This window comes from Rhodnius prolixus, unplaced genomic scaffold, assembly GCF_049639745.1.
Source record: "Rhodnius prolixus isolate KJV_2025 unplaced genomic scaffold, Rpr scaffold_3, whole genome shotgun sequence".
In the NCBI taxonomy this organism is placed as follows: Eukaryota; Metazoa; Arthropoda; class Insecta; order Hemiptera; family Reduviidae; genus Rhodnius; species Rhodnius prolixus.
The window spans coordinates 48,353,030-48,373,309 of NW_027411603.1; the positions used below are offsets into that span (position 1 = coordinate 48,353,030).

The window sequence follows — 20,280 nt, forward strand, 5'->3', positions numbered from 1 at the left end:
AGACGTATTTCTTTTTCTATTAATTTATTTTGATGCTTGATAGAAAGTACATTCTGTAGCAAGAGAGTTGGCCTCTGCTAGACAATAAGAGCTACAATGGAAAATGAAATTACAGTAAGTAAAATTTAAGCCTTAAAATACGAAAATATAAATGATATAAAAACAATATATTCTATTTGAATAGTATTAGTTTTTACAGTTTTGAAAATATTAATTGTTGTTGGTGCACATTCCTTCCTATAATTAAGTTAGGTAACTGGAAATTTAGATTTATTCTTAAAAAGAGGTATCCTTATATCTACCAAAAATATAATTAACAAAGTTTGACTCTCGTCAAAAGCTCTCGCCAAATAATAAAAGATACATTTCAGCTTTAATTTATCATCAACAAATAGAGAGAGGAAAGGATCAGATCCGGCCATTAAATAGTGGTGCCACTTCTCCCTTAATTTTCTATACTAAGAGCACTTAAAGACAAAATAAACTTAAATTTATCGTAACCGGGTAAACAAAATAACTAAACTTATGAATAGAATATCAAACTTCATTAATACTGTCTACCAAAATACAGAATCTATTAGTCCATATAATTTTTAATTTTTGAAATATGTTACTTTGTATTTAGCTAGTTTATTTAAGTGAATGCGAAAGTACATTTCCATGCTATCTAGCGGCAACTTGTGGAACTATAATCATTTTGTAGTTCTAGCAAACGCTAGTAATTCGTCCAGTCCCTATAAAGGATACAGAATTTAGTCTAGTAAATATATCACGAATCAATTCGCAGTTGAATTTCATACGACATTTTCACGTGATATTTTTCACAAAAAAAGGAAGAGTTTTGATGTTTCTTTATTTAAAGTAATATTACAAACCTAAATTATCATTGCTTGTCACTTTGGAGATCAATCCATTTTGAAGCGCTTGTTCTGAAGTAATTGGTATACCAGTGAACAGCATGTAAGCACACAATTTCCTTGGTACGCTTCTAGCTAGAGGAATACCTGGCGTAGAACAAAATATTCCAAAATTGGCTCTAAAATAAAAATAAACAGATAAACAAAAAACTTTGGGTTTACAATCCAATAAATTTAATAACCCACCCTGGCGTGGAGAATGAAGATCTCTCAGTACAAATAGCAATATCAGATTGAGGTACAAGTTGGCAACCGGATGCGGCAGCCAAACCATCAATAGCCGTTATTATAGGTACTGGGCAGGAGACCATAGACGATCATTAAGGTTTCAAATTTAGAAAATACTTCTGCACCATCTTCTTGTGCCTTTGTCAAATTATTTCTTTATAATAATAATAATAATAATTTATTGTTCCATATAAAGATACAAGATCTCATTGGAGAGAGTTCACTGTTTACAGCAAATACAAAAACAAAACATTTTTACTGTTTAAAATAAAAATAAAATTACAACTCAAAAATTGGTACAGAACTTTAAATTTACTTATTCAGAATTGCTTAAAACCCTTGAATTCTCTACTTTTTTTTAAATTTATTTTTATACATTTCTTTTTTTTTTTTTAATATTTTATTCTTCCCTGCAAAACGCTCTTAACTTGCATACATCACGGACATATTTAAAAATTGTTTTTAATTCGGGTTCAGATGTCATACTAAGCATTCTAAGTACATCCTCATTTTGAGGCTCATTGTGGATATTAAGTTCATTATAGAGGTGTTTCCTTAAAGGGGCATAAATTGGACATCTAATAAATATATGATAAATATCTTCCATTTCTAATAGGTTGCAGATTGAACACACTTCCTCAGTTTTAATTATATACATTATATTTTTTATGACAATTTTCAGCATTAATTTATTACCAGTTCTCAACTGTGCCAGTACTTTAGTGATATGGTGTGGAATTTTAAGCGATAAATAAGATTGTGGATTTTCATAATTACAATTAATGTTTAAACACTTATAGATTGGATAGAAACTACTCTTAGCCAAACTTGCTTTATCTAATTCGAGTAAATAATCTTTGTATTTCTTTAAAATTTCTGCTAAGTTTTTTTTTAAATATTCAAAATTGAAATTAACTGAATCTAAATTATATCCACAATTTTGCAATAAATTCTTTAGTTGGGTCCACCAATTAAACTTCACACATTTTATATTTTTGTTGTCCAATTTAACCAATTCATTGAAACAAATTTTCGGGAATCTATCATATTCCATAGCAAATATTTGTAACAGCCATTTCAGGGCAGACTTCAACACAAAATATGACACCGGACATGAGCCGATCTCCAATCTAATTATATAATGAGGCGTGTTGACCGCAAGTGAGAACAATTTTTTATAAAATCCTAAGTGGCAAGACTCTAATTTTTGTAAATATCTTAAGGCCGTAACCTGTGTACCGTATAGTAATGAATTTAATGTTAACGAATGATACAATTTGTTGCGAACCTCCCATGAATTACATTTTATATTACTTAATATCTTCATCACAGTTATTTCTTTATTATGAATGTATTATTAACTATTACAATAAAAAAAAAAAATGAAGTTTTACTTTCTCTAACCAATTGTTTAAGATTATGGCCTGCGGAGAAAACATCACCAAGGGCTGAAATAACTATACATCGCAAATTTGGCTTAGAAATATCTTTAGTGACCGCCTTTAATAAAGATTCAGTCATCTTAAGTGAAAGGGAATTTCTTAAACAAATAAAAGAACAAGTTTAAGCGTTTAATACATCTAACGGAACTTTACGAGACCAACCAAGTATCTTTTTCTACCTTGTTCCTTTGTCAACCATTGTAATTCTTCGAACTCCATCCTCGTTAAGCACTTGAATTAAGTCAACCGAAGTTGAGAAGTAACGAATATTGTTATGAATCTGTCTAACATACTTCCAGTGCCTGAGAAACATCTGAAATAAAAACATATACTTTAAAAGACTGCATAAAAAGAAAATTCAGTGCTTAACATTCATATTGAACATTTGATTAATCAGGATTTAATATAATTAATGTTCAAAGGATTTCATTCTTCATCCCATTTTATGCCTTCATGAATATTTCATTTCAGTAAATGATTTTTCAGTAATTCTATACACATGGAACGCGGGTGTTCTACAGGCAATCTATAAAATACGATTTTGGCGATAGTTTTTTTTTTTTCTGTTTATTTCATAGTGCATTCGAATTAGGATAAGAATTGGGCGTAATTGTAGACAAGTTGCTATTACTAAGAGAGGCTTTGCAGATGAAAAATTTTTTAGGGGTTTATGGTAGTGGTCGGTATCTTCCTGGCAGTACTAGTAGTAGTGACCTTTCCTTGTTGATCTATATGACAGTATCCATTCCTGTCTTCGTTCAAGATACAAATGAAAACAGAATTTTTCAGTTCTACTTGAATTCGGTGGGATACAAACCATCACTGGTGAAGAAGCTTTAGTAGCAACAATAACTGGAAGCTTTCATTCAAAATGTCTTAGAACCCTAGGACCTGATATTTATTTTTCCTGTTTCATACGCATCCTGAAATTTTGTTGACCAGCAGTACACTTTTGCAGTAATAAATATCAAATTTTTAACACTTCTTTACAGTTAAATTTCCAGTTCAACAAAATAACAGCAATTTACAAGGAAACTTAAATTGAAATTTCACCTTATTTTAAAGTTGTGTTTTTTAAAAGCATAGCGCAAAATCAATTCTGTCTTGTTTATAAGAAACTCACGTTGATATATGAAGACTATCCTTTTCAGGTTTATTTTACAACAATGAAATTAAAACAAAATTTAAAAATTCAACTAAATTAGAGCCTCCTACTCTGTTACGATTATGTAAAAACTATATGTGGTTATAACCTATGACAGAGTCAGCACTTGTTGAGATATCATTACCATAATCAACAGACTAATAGACAGTACTCCAAGCATGAGTTCAACGGTTCCTGTCCGTAAGATGTGTTTACTTATGAATAAAATATCTGTATATTTCTAAATAACTAGTAAATTTCAAAATTAACAAGATTAGGAAAGTAAAAATTTGTTTAATGGTTTGATTTCAGTTAGCACTTCTACATGCATTTAACTCCAATGATACTTAAACATTAATACATTAGTGCAACACAATAAATGGCAACTTTTAGATCTATTTGCTGTTAGTATTCATTAAGTATGCAGTTATTCTAGTCTTCAATAATAACAATGCTTCAAGAGCTGAAAAAAGGAAAACAAAATTTAGTTTGGGAATTCTTTGCTTATTTTAATAACAGATGGTTTTGGTTGAATATTGGACACATTTAAAAAATAAATAAATGTAAAACGCTATATTGAATAATCTAAAAGATAGGTTGAGACGCTTTGTTCTAAAAAGGATTACGAAGTCTTCCTGTGGTAATGGTAAGCAAAATTAATAGTAAAACTTAAATTTTCGGTATCGAGTAGAGTGAAGTTTTTAGTGAGTAGTAAGTGATATAAAAGTTTGACAGCAGTGCATTTAAGTATGAAGTCACCTTTGAGTCATTCTATTATCATCTTCAATGTATTTTCATATTAGCGTAGAGTAATTGCAGAAGATTGAAGTCTTACTGTTGATTAACGGATATAATTGAATAGCATGGCTGAGGAACAACGTTAGATTTGTTGACAACCTTTTACTCCACATTTTCAACTTCTTATAAGAACGTTAGTTTTTATTGATTTACTTATGGAAATTTTAGTTACGTTACTTGTAAATAGTGAAATATCAGTTCATCTTATGGAGATTTATTATGAATTTTCCTCGCTTGTGCCAATATTATTTTCCCATAATTATTAAAATAGTTTCATAAGATTGGTTGGTTCTATTACACATAGCTTGTGAAAAGAGTGGAATTTATAAATATATTATTTTGGTATTTGCTCTGATTAAATCAAAGAATAAATGGGAAATTGAAGTTCTTATATTTATAATAAAGAAATTGGGCAACCTTATTAGAAATTCTATCCATTCTGTTCTTACTTTAAAATTAGGAATGAAAAAAATAGACGTATTGAGGTCATGCCCATGCTATCTAGCGATAATTGCTTGAACTAGGAAGTTGTAATTACATAGGAACTAGTTCTAGTGATTACCGCTAGGTAGCATGAACATGTACTTTGACACTATTAAAATAAACATTAAATAACCTCTTTACAAAAGAACTGTCTGGTAAAGAAGTCGGAAAAAAAAATTGTTCGGTATTGTCCAAATATTCTCTTTATCATGTAGCAACAGTAATAATTTGCTTTATTTATTAAATGTTCTTTATCCACGTCAGTATTTTAAAAAGAAGTTTTCCTCTAAAAAATGTCCATGTTTAAAATTCACCTTTTACCTCATAATTTGATGTTTTTTAAATTTATGATTGATAGTTTTAAGTTGATGCTCCTGTAACTAAGTCAGTGAGAACTTTGCATAACTTTGAAGACTGATTGCATTAAGGGATAACTTCATAGGATATTAAAAAACTTGTTTTTGCATCATTACTGCGTTAAGTATTTCTTGCAGGTAAGCAACATTTTTTGTGTATACTTTTATTTTGAATTACGAGTTGATGTGATTAGAAGTGTTTATGAAATTGACATGTTTCCAAGACAGTTTTAGTCTTCATTATTTTGTTTCATAAAAATGTTTCCACGGTCATAAGTAGGTAGATTTCATTAGGATGAAAAAATAAATGCGAGTTTCAGTCGTGATAAATTTTATTATGCCGAGCTTTTGACCTAGGGACTAGGTCATCTTCAGGGCTATGGAACAAATTTTAGATGCATTAGTGTGTTAACAATAATTATATTACAATGAATATGTAAGTGCAATGATTTACCTAAATTCAAACTATCCAGAACTTAGATTTACGTTTTTATTAAAAAAGTGTATTATTAAAAGTGCATATTTAATGATTCTCTGTCATCTTAGGGCTTTTTAGTGATCAAATTGGTTTACTGAATTGAATTTGAAAAAAGGGTTAGGTCCTTTAAAAAATGATTTAAACTTTCATTTATTCACATTTATTTAATTTTTATGAATATATAATCAGTTATTATACTTTTTTTTTCTAGGGTCTTAATTCAAGCTAAACTCAGTAAAAAGCAATTGGAAAAAGTGGAAATAGTCTTTTAATTTCACTGAAATGCTGCTGTTTCTGCATTTGATAGTTAATATGAAAGGCAATCCTAGATTATATATATTGAAAATCAAGAAGTAAAAACCATTGGAAAAAGTGAAAATCCTCTTCTAATTTCACCCGAACCCTCCTTTTTTGAAACTGATAGTCACTATTAAGGCTAATGGTAAAATATAAAATATAGTAGGTACGATCTTTTTTTAAAAGTAAGAGGGAAAACGCTATAGAAAAAGTCTAAATTGTCGTCTAATTTTGCTTTTTTGATAGTTAGTATTAAGACTAATGCTAGATTGTAATTGTAAAGTCTATCATTTTTGAAAAACAAAAAGTAAAAAGCAATTGGAAAAATTGAACTTTTATCCCAATTTCACTGAAATGCTGTGGTTTCTGCATACATCAGTTAATAATAAGGCAATGCTACAGGAATAATGCTGCTCCTGTATTTAATAGTTATTATTAAGGCTAATGCTAAATTGTGCATATTAAGTCGATCAATTTCGAAACACAAGATGTAAATACCATTGACTTTAGGAGAAATTATCCTCTACTAAAGTGGAATACTGCTGATCCACTTTTTCCAAGGTTTTTCTTTCTTGTTTCTCAAAATTGATTGACCTAGCTTACATAGTTTAAAATTAACTGTCAAATACGGAAAAATAAGTATCCCAGTGAAAGGCACTATCTGAGAGAGAATAATGAAGCTAATATTCCACAAAAAATAAGGATACTTTAAGTGCAAAATTGGTTGAAAAACTAGTAAGTTCTTAATCTTACATAAAATTGCATGTGCATGGCTGGAACACCTCCAAGTTCACTGGTTTTCTGTACTCAATATTTCTGTGCAATATAAAGTATAAATGATAAATCCCTTTTAGCTTTTGCTTTTTACTTTTCATTTTGCTCCTGTTCCTCTGCAGTCTTTAAGTTTAATTATTTATTATTTCACAAAAAAATTAAGATGTTTAAAACAATTTTATCCCCATAGGTATTTGATAAATTATTAGATTATGCCATTCAAATTTTATATAAAAGAGATAATATGTTCGGTTTGTCTTATGTATGCTCAAGGGAAGTGTGCTAAATTACTTTTGTCCTGGCTTTACATTATGTAATACCAACCTGTAACGTAATATTAATTATGAAGCTTACTCATATTAAATCTCTTTTACAACATTTCATCTTCTATGTGATAAATATATCTTCCAAATTGGTTATTCTGTTGCAATGTTAATTGTTTACATCGAAGTCTTGGGTCCCATATAGTGGACTGTTTTAGAGGCTATGCCTCAACTTCATCTTATATTTCAATATCAAAATTGCATTAAAAAATAAAAGTTGTGTTTTAAAATCTAGTTATGTTTTTCTCTCCACCCAGTGGCTTTGCTCAAGGACCCTTTCTACCCTTCGCTGGCTATTCTTCATCATAGCCCTTCTTTACATCCAGCAGCACTCCTACATAAGTTGAGGTAATTCACATCTAATTTCTACATTTCGTTCTTGAAACAAATCAGGAAATCTTCGAAGGTACCCTGTTAATTTGTAGAATTCTACTTCAGGTAGTCTTATTATTTATTGCATATAATTTGAGATAATTCGCAAATTATATGAAAAGAGAAAATAAATAATGACATTTTAATAATTTGTAGATAATTCTTTATTTTGTTACCAATTATACATTTTTTTTTCTTTCGTATTACAAACACATTTTAAATTCAATTACATCTTTTAGGTAATGATTCTTAAAATTATTATTCTTAAAACTATTTCTACATTCCATTGAATAAATCATTGAAATCTCCATACTTACCATGTTACCTTATGGAGCTGATCTTCATGTTATATTATCCATTATTCATTACATCTAAAGCATTTTAATATCAATTAAACCTTTATTCCGATAAATTAAATATTTTCCTTTGAATCTGAATAAAAAGTTGTTATTTTGTGCCATAGATGGTTCAAATTAGATTTTCTGAGTTAGTTGCAGAATGGTTTAATTTGTTATAAACGGAATTAACTAAGATTTTGTTTGTAAAATGCTACCGTACTACAATAAGTGTGTGAATGAAATTCAGATCATTTACTAAGGTTTTAATATGATACTTACAGCCCTTGGCCGACTCACAGCCCAGTGAAGCAAAGACATAATCTAAAATGATTACTTTTGAGGGAATTTCTTTTAATGCTGCAGCACTTCCCTAAATTAGAGGTGATTCCCATCCATGTCTATACCTGCAACATCCAAATAAGGAAATCTACCTACCACTCTGTGGTGTTATCTTCCAGGTAATCTTATCCATTATTTATTAAAACTTGAGCATTTTTACGTGATTAAACCTTTTTGTTTATATATTCCTGTAGAATCGGAATGAGTATGGTAAAGATTCTGTGTTAAAGAAAGTTTTAATTTGATTGGAAAATTGAAAGGTTCAAGAACAAAAAATGACGAGTGTTTATTTAAAAAATGTTTATTTCACTTAAAAGAGTACAGTAAACTGCTATTTTGAAAATGAATTAAGTTCATATAATTACTAACACTCATTTTTACTTTCTTGCGTTTTCTTTCTAAAAGATTGATCTATTCTTATTTAAACCTACACAAATTAACATTGATTTTCAAGGAAGTTGAATTAGATTTGTAGGACGATTCAGTAGACGAACTGTCTATCTCATTGTATAATGTTATTTTTCAGAGTTGAAACAGGCGAAACTGGAGTGCTTCCTGCAAAAGAGGTTCATCGAATTAAGCCAAAATGAAAAAGACGTAGGAAAACAACTGCCCAACAGGACCTCTTCCAATTCTTTTATTATTCACTCGATTATTTGTAAAAAAAAAAATATTTGAAGTTTGAAAATGTAATGTAAATTTTAATTTTATAATGTAAATAATTTTAAGAATCATTACCTAAAAGATGTAATTGAATTTAAAATGTGTTTGTAATACGAAAGAAAAAAAAATGTATAATTGGTAACAAAATAAAGAATTATCTACAAATTATTAAAATGTCATTATTTATTTTCTCTTTTCCTATAGACTTCTTATTTTTATTATATTTGCGAAAAAAGGAAGTTAAAAGAGACTAAAAATGATAAGAGGCAAGTAAAGTAATGTACAGGTACGTATAAAACTGAAAATTCTGTTTACATTAAACAAAAAAAATAAAATAAAGCAATAGTAGTACGAAAAAATGGCGTCAGAGAGCGTTAAAAAACCGAAAAAGTTAAAAAAAAGTTGCAAAAATGCGTCAGAGAGACGTAAAAAACAAAAAAAAAAGGTTAGTTTACATATTTGCCACCAGGCAGCAGCACCTACTGGACTTGTTTACTATGCAAACAAAATTTAGTTCAGTTTTTTGCCACCAGGTAGCACTGAAACTGTTTATATACAACTGTCAAAGAAGATGTCTCCTCAGTACGACTGCAGAGTCGTACTCGTGAGGAGGGGGTTATGTCGCTCGTCGTTCCAAAAATATGTAATCTAGTCAAAACACCTCTCTTCACATTAAACAATCTTGATAATGTGTCATGTGTAATGGTTAGGAAGATGCGTTCACCTCGACGGTCGGAAGGCGAATGTTCGTCCCACCCGACCCGGCCCCCGCGGCGAACTTTCTTATATACCCTCTGGATGGCGTCATATCACCATGACAACGGGCTCCCCCCTACTTTTAGTTCCACCAGCTGTCACTAGATCGCTCGTGCTGTCTGTTTTACCACTCGTAGCCTTCCTTGCACACTCTCAAGACTGGCAGCCATTGTTGTAACCTTGCTATCTTCTTACACACTCTCTAGACTACGGCAGCCATTGTTGTAACCTTGCTATCTTCTTACACACTCTCTAGACTTCGGCAGCCATTGTTGTAACCTTGCCTAATGCTTCTTACACACTCTCTAGACTACGGCAGCCATTGTTGTAACCTTGCTATCTTCTTACAAACTCTCTAGACTTCGGCATCCATTGTTGTAACCTTGCTTAATGCTTCTTACACACTCTCACGACTCTGGCAGCCATTTTTAACCCTTTTTTATATTTTCTTGTAATTTCTACGCAATTTTTTCATTTTTTTTTTAATTTTTCATATTATTGAGAGATTAAAAGGGAAAATAAATACAATATTGTAATAAGTAAATAGTTTATCATTTATTTTTTAAATTATTGATACATTTTTTTACAATAAATTTTATAAAATCTTTACAACCTCACATTTAACCACGTTCGTGACTCTTTAGACTAATATAGGACTTCCTTTCACCCATATTTAACAATGCTGGCGACTCACAAGACATATATAGGACCATTTTACACCCACTTTAAACCATATTGGTGACTCACAAGACTTATATCGGACCACCTTACTCATACTTATTACCATGTTAGTGACTCACAAGACTTATACAGGACCTCTTTAAACTCACATTTAACCATGTTGATGGCTCTCAAGACTTACACTGGACCTCCTTAAACTCACATTTAACCATGTTGGTGACTCACAAGACTTATACAGGACCTCCTTTCACTATCATTTAACCAAGTTGGTGACTAACAGGACTTATAGAGGACCACATTACAATCATGTTTATCTTATTTTTTACCATGTAACTTGTATCCTATTTGGTAATTTTGTCAATATATATTTAAAAACATTAAAAATATTTCATCATTAAAGCGAAAACCTCGAAAAATAAATATGTAAACTTAGCAAAGGTTTCACTTTTTGTTTTTTATGTATTTTTAAATTCTAAAGGAACAGGTGTGCTTGGAACGTAGAATACTTTTTAGTTTTTTTTTTTTGTATAATAGATTGACAAAAGTAAACAAATTAATAAATAGGCAATTTAACTGTTATACTAAACTTGTTTAAGTCAAGTTACAATCTGCCATAAATTTAAACTATCTGGAAGGTTCCAGCCATGCACATGCAATTTTATGTAAGATTAAAAACTTACTAGTTTTTCAACCAATTTCGCATTTAAAGTTTCCTTATTTTTGTAGCATATTAGCTTCATTATTCCCTCACAGATAGTATCTTAGGAAGTTATAACTGCGTACTATTTAACCCGTCATTGGTTACCACTTATTTTACTGTGACTCCAGTTTACCTCTCTAACCTAGAGAATAGTCGAAGCGATAAGATCTCTCTAACCATTACCCAACATCATGATTCTTTAAGAGACGTGATGAGTGTTAGACTAGATTAGATAACATACCAGCTGCTGTAGCAGTCATTTATTTATTACAGAGTTTTTAGTTTTTATCCATTTTTCGAGAGAAATCTTTCAATAAATGCTCTAGATCATAATAATATAATGAAAGTACGTTGTTAACAGGAAACCGTAATTGCGGTTCAAGAGAAAATACGAAAAATCAAATTCAGTAAATTTGTAGTTAGATCTCCATAAGGAGCCATTGAACTAAATATAAAAATTTGAATTTTCCTTTATTAATTTTCATCACACGAAACTTGACCGACGACTCGTAAAAACATTTATCTAAAGCAAATAAATTCGTTGAAAACTGAATAACATTCTACTTGATCGTAACACCTTGTAATTATTATAAGCAAGAAAAAGTAATTGAATTGTAACAAGTGCTTGGTGGATATTAAAGTAAAAGTGAAATGGGCAAAGTGACAAAGATAAGCAAAATACCTTATTAAGCCGATACAAAAGGAAAGGTCTTGTTCACACAACACTTGCTCCAGCAAGTACTTCTCATTCTACTCCTGCTTGAAGGCACTACTACCTTCTTCATTCTTGTAACGAAATAGTCCATTACCAGTGAAACGCAGAGCTAGTAACTTCTTATCAGTCCTATCTATGAAGCCATTTAATTTTTCATCTGAATTGCCGAAATCACCATCCTGTATAAACACCAAAGATTCGATATATTTCTCACCTTTTTCAAGCCCTAACATTGTCATCTTGTTATTTTTTCTTACACTGGCTATATTATACGAAGTATAACTATAGCAAAAACTTGAAACGATTCTCCCAAAATACATAAACAACTGTATGTAATATATTCATACGTTACTTAATATCATTAAATAAGGTTCCTTTTTATTAAATCTCAGAGGAAGAATAACAAACAAGATTTCAACCTGACTATTCTACGCGGGCCATACTTCACTTACTGAGCAGACTGAGTAAGGGAGGTTACGTGATGTTATCCAAAATATTAATAAATACTCAAACATTTGTAAAAATTATGAATAAAAATAATTGAAATCTAGTACATGTTAAAAAGAAATATTTTTTCTTTTAATTCTATGCGACTAATATTTTAGAACTGAGAAGTTGGAAATGTATTTTATAGGAGGGAGGCGCGAGAATTTAAGTTTAAAACACGGACATTGTTGCATTTTCACTGCAAAATAATTATTGTTACGTAAAATATGAATGAAAGGTGGAATATTTCTCGTAATTTAACTAGAATACTTATGTTTCCGTAATTGACAGTTAGTTTTAAGACCAAGGGTAGATTATGTAAGCTAGATCAATCAATTTTGGGAAACAAGAAAGAAAAACCATTGGAATAAGTGAATCAGTAGTCTACCTGGGGACAAAATCTCCTATATCCAATGGTATTTACTAGTTGTGTTTCGAAACTGATCGACCCATTGTGCACAATCATTAGCTCTAGCCTTAATATTAACTATTAAATACAGGAGCAGAATAATTTCTGTAGCATTGTCTTATTATTAATTATCGCATACAGAAATCACGAACCTCAGTGAAATCGGGATAAAAGTTCCATTTTTGCAATTGTTTTTACTTTCTTTTTTTCAAAAATGATAGACTTTACAATTACAATCTAGCATTGGTCTTAACACTAACTATCAAATAACCAAAATTAGACGACAATTTTGACTTTTTCTATAGCTTTTTACCTCATACTCTTAAAAAAAGATCGTATCTACATGTACATTTTACCATAGTGAAAGCAGAAGATTTCTACTTTTGCCAATGGTTTTTGCTTCTTGATTTTCAATATAGATCGATCCAACATAAACTGTAGGATTGCCTTTAATATTAACTATCAAATGCAGATACAGCAGCATTACAGTGAAATTAACAGTCTATTTCCATTTTTTCCAATGGTTTCTGCCCGTTGTTTTTCAAAACACATCAATCCAAAATGTACCAACTTGAATTGACCTTATTATTAACAATCATAACAGAAACAGGAGTATTCTGGCGAAATTAGGCAAGAACTTCAACTTTTTCCAATCTTTTTTACTTCTTACTGTTGAAAAAAAAAAAAAAAAAAAAAAAACCTATCTAAATTCACATTCATACTTCTGCTTTAATATTAACTCTCAATTACGAAACAGGAGTTTTCATGTAAAGTTAAAAGACGATTTCTACATTTTCCAATGGTTTTCAATTGTATTTCAAAATAGATCGACCCAACATGTACAATCTAGCATTGCCTTTAGTATTAATTATCTAATGCAGAAACAACAACATTCCAGTGAAAAAGTAAAAAAGTTTATAAATTATTTTTAAATAATAAAAAAAATAGTTAATTAAATATTTGTATTTATTTTTCATTTTAATCTTTTTAATAATAAGAAATTAAAAACAATGAAAAAAATACGAAAAAAGAATTGTTAAAAAAGGCCTCCAAAGTCTTGAAAGAGAATCTTTAATCGTGAAAATAGTGATTGTTCTGCTACCTGGAAGTGACAGCACGTACTGCATGCAGTTCATTCGTTATTAACTCTATAGTTTTATTAATTATTAGGTAGCTCGAGGTTTTTTTAATTAGAAAATATTAAACTTTCAATATGAAAGATATTGACGTAGCTAGTACATAGGTTTTACTTTAGGGCTTACCATGAACAATTTCAACACAAGATTAATATCTTACCACTAATGTACCTAGTATTACAGGCAATGAAGATTTTGCAAAAATAATAACTTAAAAGAGAAACTTATCGCATAGATTCGTGGAAATTCGTCTCGTATAAGAGTAGGTAATAGGTTAAGTAGTTTTTACGGATTTTCTTAAAAACAGCTTCAAAGATTTTGTTCAAACTTTGTGTACTTTTTATTTAAGCCGTATTACATAAATTTTACTGAAAACCGTTCTCTGAAAACTTATTTTGAGACCACTTTTGGAGTACAACTTCAGCCCTAGGTCACACTCGTAAACTAGTATTTAAATAAAATTTTAAGTTTTACCACTAATTTATTATTAAACTTTACCTATTATTTAATTTAAATTCCAAATACGAAGAAAATCTATCGAGCAGATTTTCAAGAATTAGCCAAAGAAGGTCAGAAGCACAGGTGCTCATTTTCGCCTTAAAAAACAATTTCTAATGGAAAATAAACTTTTTAACTACTTATTTCAACTTGATAATTTAATATTCTTTCATTTTTTAAAAGAAAAGAATTAGTATTATTAATTTTTAACTGGAACTACTTTTTGTATTCTTCCGCAAAACCTTGTGCTTTTGAGTGACGTCATAAAGTAGTCCCAAATTATTTATTTTAAAAAAGACTTTAAAACTATTAATAGTGTGAGAAAATCATTTCTTTTATCTAAATTAACTTGTTATTAATCCATTTTAAACTGAATTATGCTTAAATTTAATTTTATAAAAAATCCAAGTTCAAATATGGCGACTAACTGATTTTTGCAGTCAGTTGCCACTGGGCTCCCGAACAGTGAACATCTATGCAGTTCACGTAAGTAAGATTTAATTATTTATTTAATTTAATTCAATCAAATTTTTATTAAAATTAATAAAGTGACACAAATATATTAAATTTAAAGAGTTTTAGATATTTTTTTACTAAAAAATTAAAAGAATTGAATTAGCACGTGGTCGACCAATGAATCTTGCATGCCTGAACAAGCAATAATTCTTATTTCTTTAATTTTTCTATTTCACTTAATTAATTTTTACATTTTAACATGAAATTAATTTTCGGTATTATTTTAAAAATTTTTAACTAAAACATTTTAAAAAGTAAATTAGCACGTGGTCGACCAATGAATCTTGCATGCCTGGACAAGCAATGATTCGTATTTTTTTTATTATATTTCTATTTCACTTAATTAATTTTTGCATTTTAACATAAAATTAATTTTTGGAATTATTTTAAATATTTTTTAACTAAAAAATTTAAAAAAGTGAATTAGCACGTGGTCGACCAACGAATCTTGCATGCCTAGACAAGCAATGATTCGTATTTCTTAATTATATTTGTATTTTTCTTTATTAATTTTTACATTTTGAATTTAAATTTATGTTTATTGTAATTTTAAATTTATTTATTTATTTCTTTGTTGTAACTTAACTCTTGAAATAGCTTCAGACCTTGGGACATTTCTTAACACTTTTCTAAAACAATCAATAGTCCGAATTGTGAAGTATGTCATCCCGAACCGCCTTTACCAACCTTGAACAGAATAAGCAGGGTTTTAGCAAATTTTGGAAAAAAATAAGTAACAATATTTATTATTTTATTCAATAAGAACACTGCAAATTAAAATTTTATAATAGAAATTCAAATAGTTTAAAATAAAATTAATTAATGAAATCAATTAAGGATTCAAATGAAACATGCTACAATCTACAATTGATTGGATTTTGAAATAATTTTAAAGCGCACAATAAGAAAGGCAACCTTCACTTTGGAGTTAAGCATTGAACAAAAGGAAAGATATAAATATCTTTGATTTAAAATACACTAAGTGACTTTATATGATTCTTATGAGTAATGGGCTAGTCAATTACTTCATTAAAAAAATTTTAAGCTATGGAAAGATCCATAAATTCTATTTAAAACAATTGGAGGGCATTTCGATTCCCTAAAAAGATTTCTTATGTTATTAAGTATGTCATCCTACTAGACTGAAGGAAATTAAAATATTATTCAAGGTTTATGAGAAATTTTATTATAACAAATCTACCATTACACGTCAATACAGCAAATCTTAAAACGTTCTCAATTATTGAAAACAATATCTAGATTTTAAGTTTGTACAATGCATTAATAAGGAAATATAATCCTTAACCTCATAGTTATTGCGATAATCGGTAGGTAATTTTTGGGGAGCGAAATCTGATCTCTACCTCCTCGAGGTGCTCCCTGGGCAACTACTCCCGGGAGTAGGCTAACAGAGACAGTACACGATTCAAAGCTAAAAGTAGCTTCAATTAACGCTTACTCTTAAAACTATTCTAGTATAATATTTCGCTTCAATGTTAATTATAATTCCACTTATTTTACATTTTCATATTTAATTAATATGGTGTAACTAATAGCATGATAATGCAAGAAAAAATTAAATCATTTAACTAATTGCATGTTCACTCCTCACCTAAATGAATACTTGGAATTATAATTCTTTAAAACATTTTAGTGGCCACTAACAATGTTTTTACTCGGTTTTTTAAGACTAAATCTGAATCAAATAATAATTATAGTGTTAGATTTATCTGGGATACACATCTTGCACAACACTTCGTGACAAAAAACACTGGCTCCGATTTTATACATTACACGTTTCATTGTTTTAAATCTTTTGTTTCTTGGTTGATTTGTTTAATTTGAGGCTAGGGTTTCAGTTGTTAATCGTCTTCTTGTTGATTCTTAAATTTCATTTTCTTTGAAGACTTTGTTTTCTTCAAGTCTGTATCTTTTTGTAATCCCACTTACCCACCAGTCCGATCAGAAGAAACTATATCTTAGGAATTTCAATGGATGGCTAAAATATCTAGTTTGTAAGTTAGGTTAAACTTAGTTGTAAGTTGGGCAGTATGCCCCTGCCATATCAGAAAAACCCAAATCTTAGGAATTTCAATGGATGCCTGATGTAATTAGTTTATAAGTTAGGTTAAGCTTAGTTGTTAAGTTGGGCAGTATGCCCCTGCTATATCAGAAAAAACCATATCTTAGGAGTTTCTATGGATGACTAGATTATCTAGTTTATAAGTTAGGTTAAGCTTAGTTGTAAGTTGGGCAAGTGAGCCCCAGCCATATAAGAAGAAACCATATCTTAGGAATTTCAAAGGATGACTAAATTATCTACATTGTAAGTTAGGTTAAGCTTAGTTGTAAGTTGGGCAAGTGTGCACCTGCCATACAAGAAGAAACTATCTTAGGAATTTTAAAGGATGGCTAAAGTATCTATTTTATAAGATAGGTTAAGCTTCGTTGTAAGTTGGGCAAGTGTGCCCCTGCCATACAAGAAGAAAATATCTTAGGAAATTCAAAGGATCGCTAAAGTATCTAGTTTATAAGTTAGATTAAGCTTAGTTGTAGGTTGGGCCAGTGTGCACCTGCCATACAAGAAGAAACTATCTTAGGAATTTCAAAGGATGGCTAAAGTATCTAGTTTATAAGTTAGATTAAGCTTAGTTGTAAGTTGGGCAAGTGTGCCCCTGCCATACAAGAAGAAACTATCTTAGGAATTTCAATGGATGGCTAAAGTATCTAGTTTGTAAGTTAGGTTAAGCTTAGTTGTAAGTTGAGCAAGTGAGCCCCAGCCAAATAAGAAGAAACCATACCTTAGGAATTTCAAAGGATGGCTAAAGTATATAGTTTATATGTTAGGTTAAGCTTAGTTGTAAGTTCGGCAAGTGAGCCCCAGCCATATAAGAAGAAACCATATCTAAATAATTTCAAAGGATGGATAAAGTATCTAGTTTATATGTTAGGTTAAGCTTAGTTGTAAGTTGGGCAAGAGTGCACCTGCCATACAAGAAGAAACTATCTTAGGAAATTCAAAGGATCACTAAAGTATCTAGTACATAAGTTAGGTTAAGCTTAGTTGTAAGTTTGGCAAGTGTGCACCTGCCATACAAGAAGAAACTATCTTAGGAAATTCAAAGGATCGCTAAAGTATCTAGTTTATAAGTTAGGTTAAGCTTAGTTGTAAGTTAGGCAAGTGTGACCCTGCCATACAAGAAGAAACTATCTTAGGAAATTCAAAGGATCGCTAAAGTACCTAGTTTATAAGTTAGGTTAAGCTTAGTTGTAAGTTGGGCAAGTGTGCACCTGCCATACAAGAAGAAACTATCTTAGGAAATTCAAAGGATCGCTAAAGTATCTAGTTTATAAGTTAGGTTAAGCTTAGTTGTAAGTTGGGCAAGTGTGCACCTGCCATACAAGAAGAAACTATCTTAGGAATTTCAAAGGATGGCTAAAGTATCTAGTTTATAAGTTAGGTTAAGCTTAGTTGTAAGTTGGGCAGGTGTGCCCCTGCCATAAAAGAAGAAACTATCTAAGGAATTTCAATGGATGGCTAAATATCTAGTTTATAAGTTAGATTAAGCTTAGTTGTAAGTTGGGCAAGTGTGCCCCTGCCATACAAGAAGAAACTATCTTAGGAATTTCAAAGGATGGCTAAAGTATCTAGTTTATAAGTTAGATTAAGCTTAGTTGTAAGTTGGGCAAGTGTGCCCCTGCCATACAAGAAAAAACTATCTTAGGAATTTCAATGGATGGCTAAAGTATCTAGTTTGTAAGTTAGGTTAAGCTTAGTTGTAAGTTGAGCAAGTGAGCCCCAGCCAAATAAGAAGAAACCATACCTTAGGAATTTCAAAGGATGGCTAAAGTATATAGTTTATATGTTAGGTTAAGCTTAGTTGTAAGTTCGGCAAGTGAGCCCCAGCCATATAAGAAGAAACCATATCTAAATAATTTCAAAGGATGGATAAAGTATCTAGTTTATATGTTAGGTTAAGCTTAGTTGTAAGTTGGGCAAGAGTGCACCTGCCATACAAGAAGAAACTATCTTAGGAAATTCAAAGGATCACTAAAGTATCTAGTACATAAGTTAGGTTAAGCTTAGTTGTAAGTTGGGCAAGTGTGCCCCTGCCATACAAGAAGAAACCATATCTTAGGAATTACAATGGATGGCTAAATTATCTAGTTTGTAAGTTAGATTAAGATTAGTTGTATGTTCGGCATGTGTGCCTCGGTCATATAAGAAGAAACCATATCTTCGGAATTTCAAAGGATGGCTAAATTATCTAGTTTATACGTTAGGTTAAGCTTAGTTGTAAGTTAGGTAAGTGTGCACCATACAAGAAGAAACTATCTTAGGAATTTCAATGGATAACTAAATATCTAGTTTATAAGTTAGGTTAAGGTTAGTTGTAAGTTGGGCAAGTGTGCCCCTGCCATACAAGAAGAAACTATCTTAGGAATTTCAATGGATTGCTAAATATCTAGTTTTTAAGTTAGGTTAAGCTTAATTGTAAGCTGGGCAAGAGAGTCCCTGCCATATAAGAAGAAACCATATCTTAGGAATTTCAATGGATGGCTAAATTATCTAGTTTGTAAGTTAGATTAAGATTAGTTGTAAGTTGGGCAAGTGAGCCCCTGCCATATAGGAAGAAAACATATCTTAGGAATTTCAATGGATGGCTAAAGTATCTAGTTTATAAGTTAGGATAAACTTAGTTGTAAGTTTGGCAAGTGAGCCCCTGCCATATAAGAAGAAACCATATCTTAGGAATTTCAAAGGTAGACTAATGTATTTAGTTTGTAAGCTAGGTTAAGCTTAGTTGTAAGCTGGGCAAGAGAGTCCCTGCCATATAAGAAGAAACCATATCTTAGGAATTTCAATGGATGGCTAAATTATCTAGTTTGTAAGTTAGATTAAGATTAGTTGTAAGTTCGGCAAGTGTGCCTCGGTCATATAAGAAGAAACCATATCTTCGGAATTTCAAAGGATGGCTAAAGTATCTAGTTTATAAGTTAGGTCAAGCTTAGTTGTAAGTTGGGCAGGTGTGCCCCTGCCATACAAGAAGAAACTATCTTAGGAATTTCAATGGATGCCTAACTATCTAGTTTATAAGTTAGATTAAGCTTAGTTGTAAGTTGGGCAAGTGTGCCCCTGCCATACAAGAAGAAACTATCTTAGGAATTTCAAAGGATGGCTAAAGTATCTAGTTTATAAGTAAGGTTAAGGTTAGTTGTAAGTTGGGCAAGTGGGCCCCTGCCAAACAAGATGAAACTATCTTAGGAATTTCAATAGATGGCTATATATCTAGTTTATAAGTTAGGTTAAGCTTAGTTGTAAGCTGGGCAAGCGAGTCCCTGCCATATTAGAAGAAACCATATCTTAGGAATTTCAATGGATGGCTAAATTATCTAGTTTGTAAGTTAGATTAAGATTAGTTGTAAGTTG

General features: G+C 30.6%; 1 protein-coding gene and 2 long non-coding RNA genes across 6 annotated transcripts; 1 reads left to right on the forward strand and 2 right to left on the reverse strand.

Moving 5' to 3' along the window:
- Positions 1 to 40: 40 nt before the first annotated feature.
- On the reverse strand, positions 41 to 3,845 carry LOC141453335 (enoyl-CoA hydratase domain-containing protein 3, mitochondrial-like). The gene is given in 7 exon segments (XM_074126423.1): positions 41 to 734; positions 876 to 1,036; positions 1,104 to 1,228; positions 1,230 to 1,283; positions 2,550 to 2,685; positions 2,767 to 2,900; positions 3,711 to 3,845. Coding segments are annotated over 6 exon segments (639 nt in total). The 5' UTR covers positions 3,711 to 3,845; the 3' UTR covers positions 41 to 705.
- Positions 3,846 to 5,131: 1,286 nt separating this feature from the next.
- LOC141453342 (uncharacterized) lies at positions 5,132 to 9,126 on the forward strand. 4 transcript variants are annotated; one of them, XR_012457949.1, is made up of 5 exons: positions 5,132 to 5,506; positions 6,058 to 6,878; positions 7,498 to 7,588; positions 8,232 to 8,408; positions 8,816 to 9,126. It is a non-coding gene; the product is annotated as an uncharacterized lncRNA (long non-coding RNA). The 4 variants fall into 4 exon arrangements; XR_012457950.1 differs by having other exon boundaries at positions 5,135 to 5,271; positions 5,371 to 5,506; positions 6,058 to 7,588; XR_012457951.1 differs by having other exon boundaries at positions 5,142 to 5,196; positions 5,371 to 5,506; positions 6,058 to 7,588.
- Positions 8,575 to 15,429, reverse strand: LOC141453343 (uncharacterized). The gene is made up of 2 exons (XR_012457953.1): positions 11,772 to 15,429; positions 8,575 to 8,844 (listed from the first exon to the last, which is right to left on the reverse strand). It is a non-coding gene; the product is annotated as an uncharacterized lncRNA (long non-coding RNA).
- Positions 15,430 to 20,280: the final 4,851 nt, after the last annotated feature.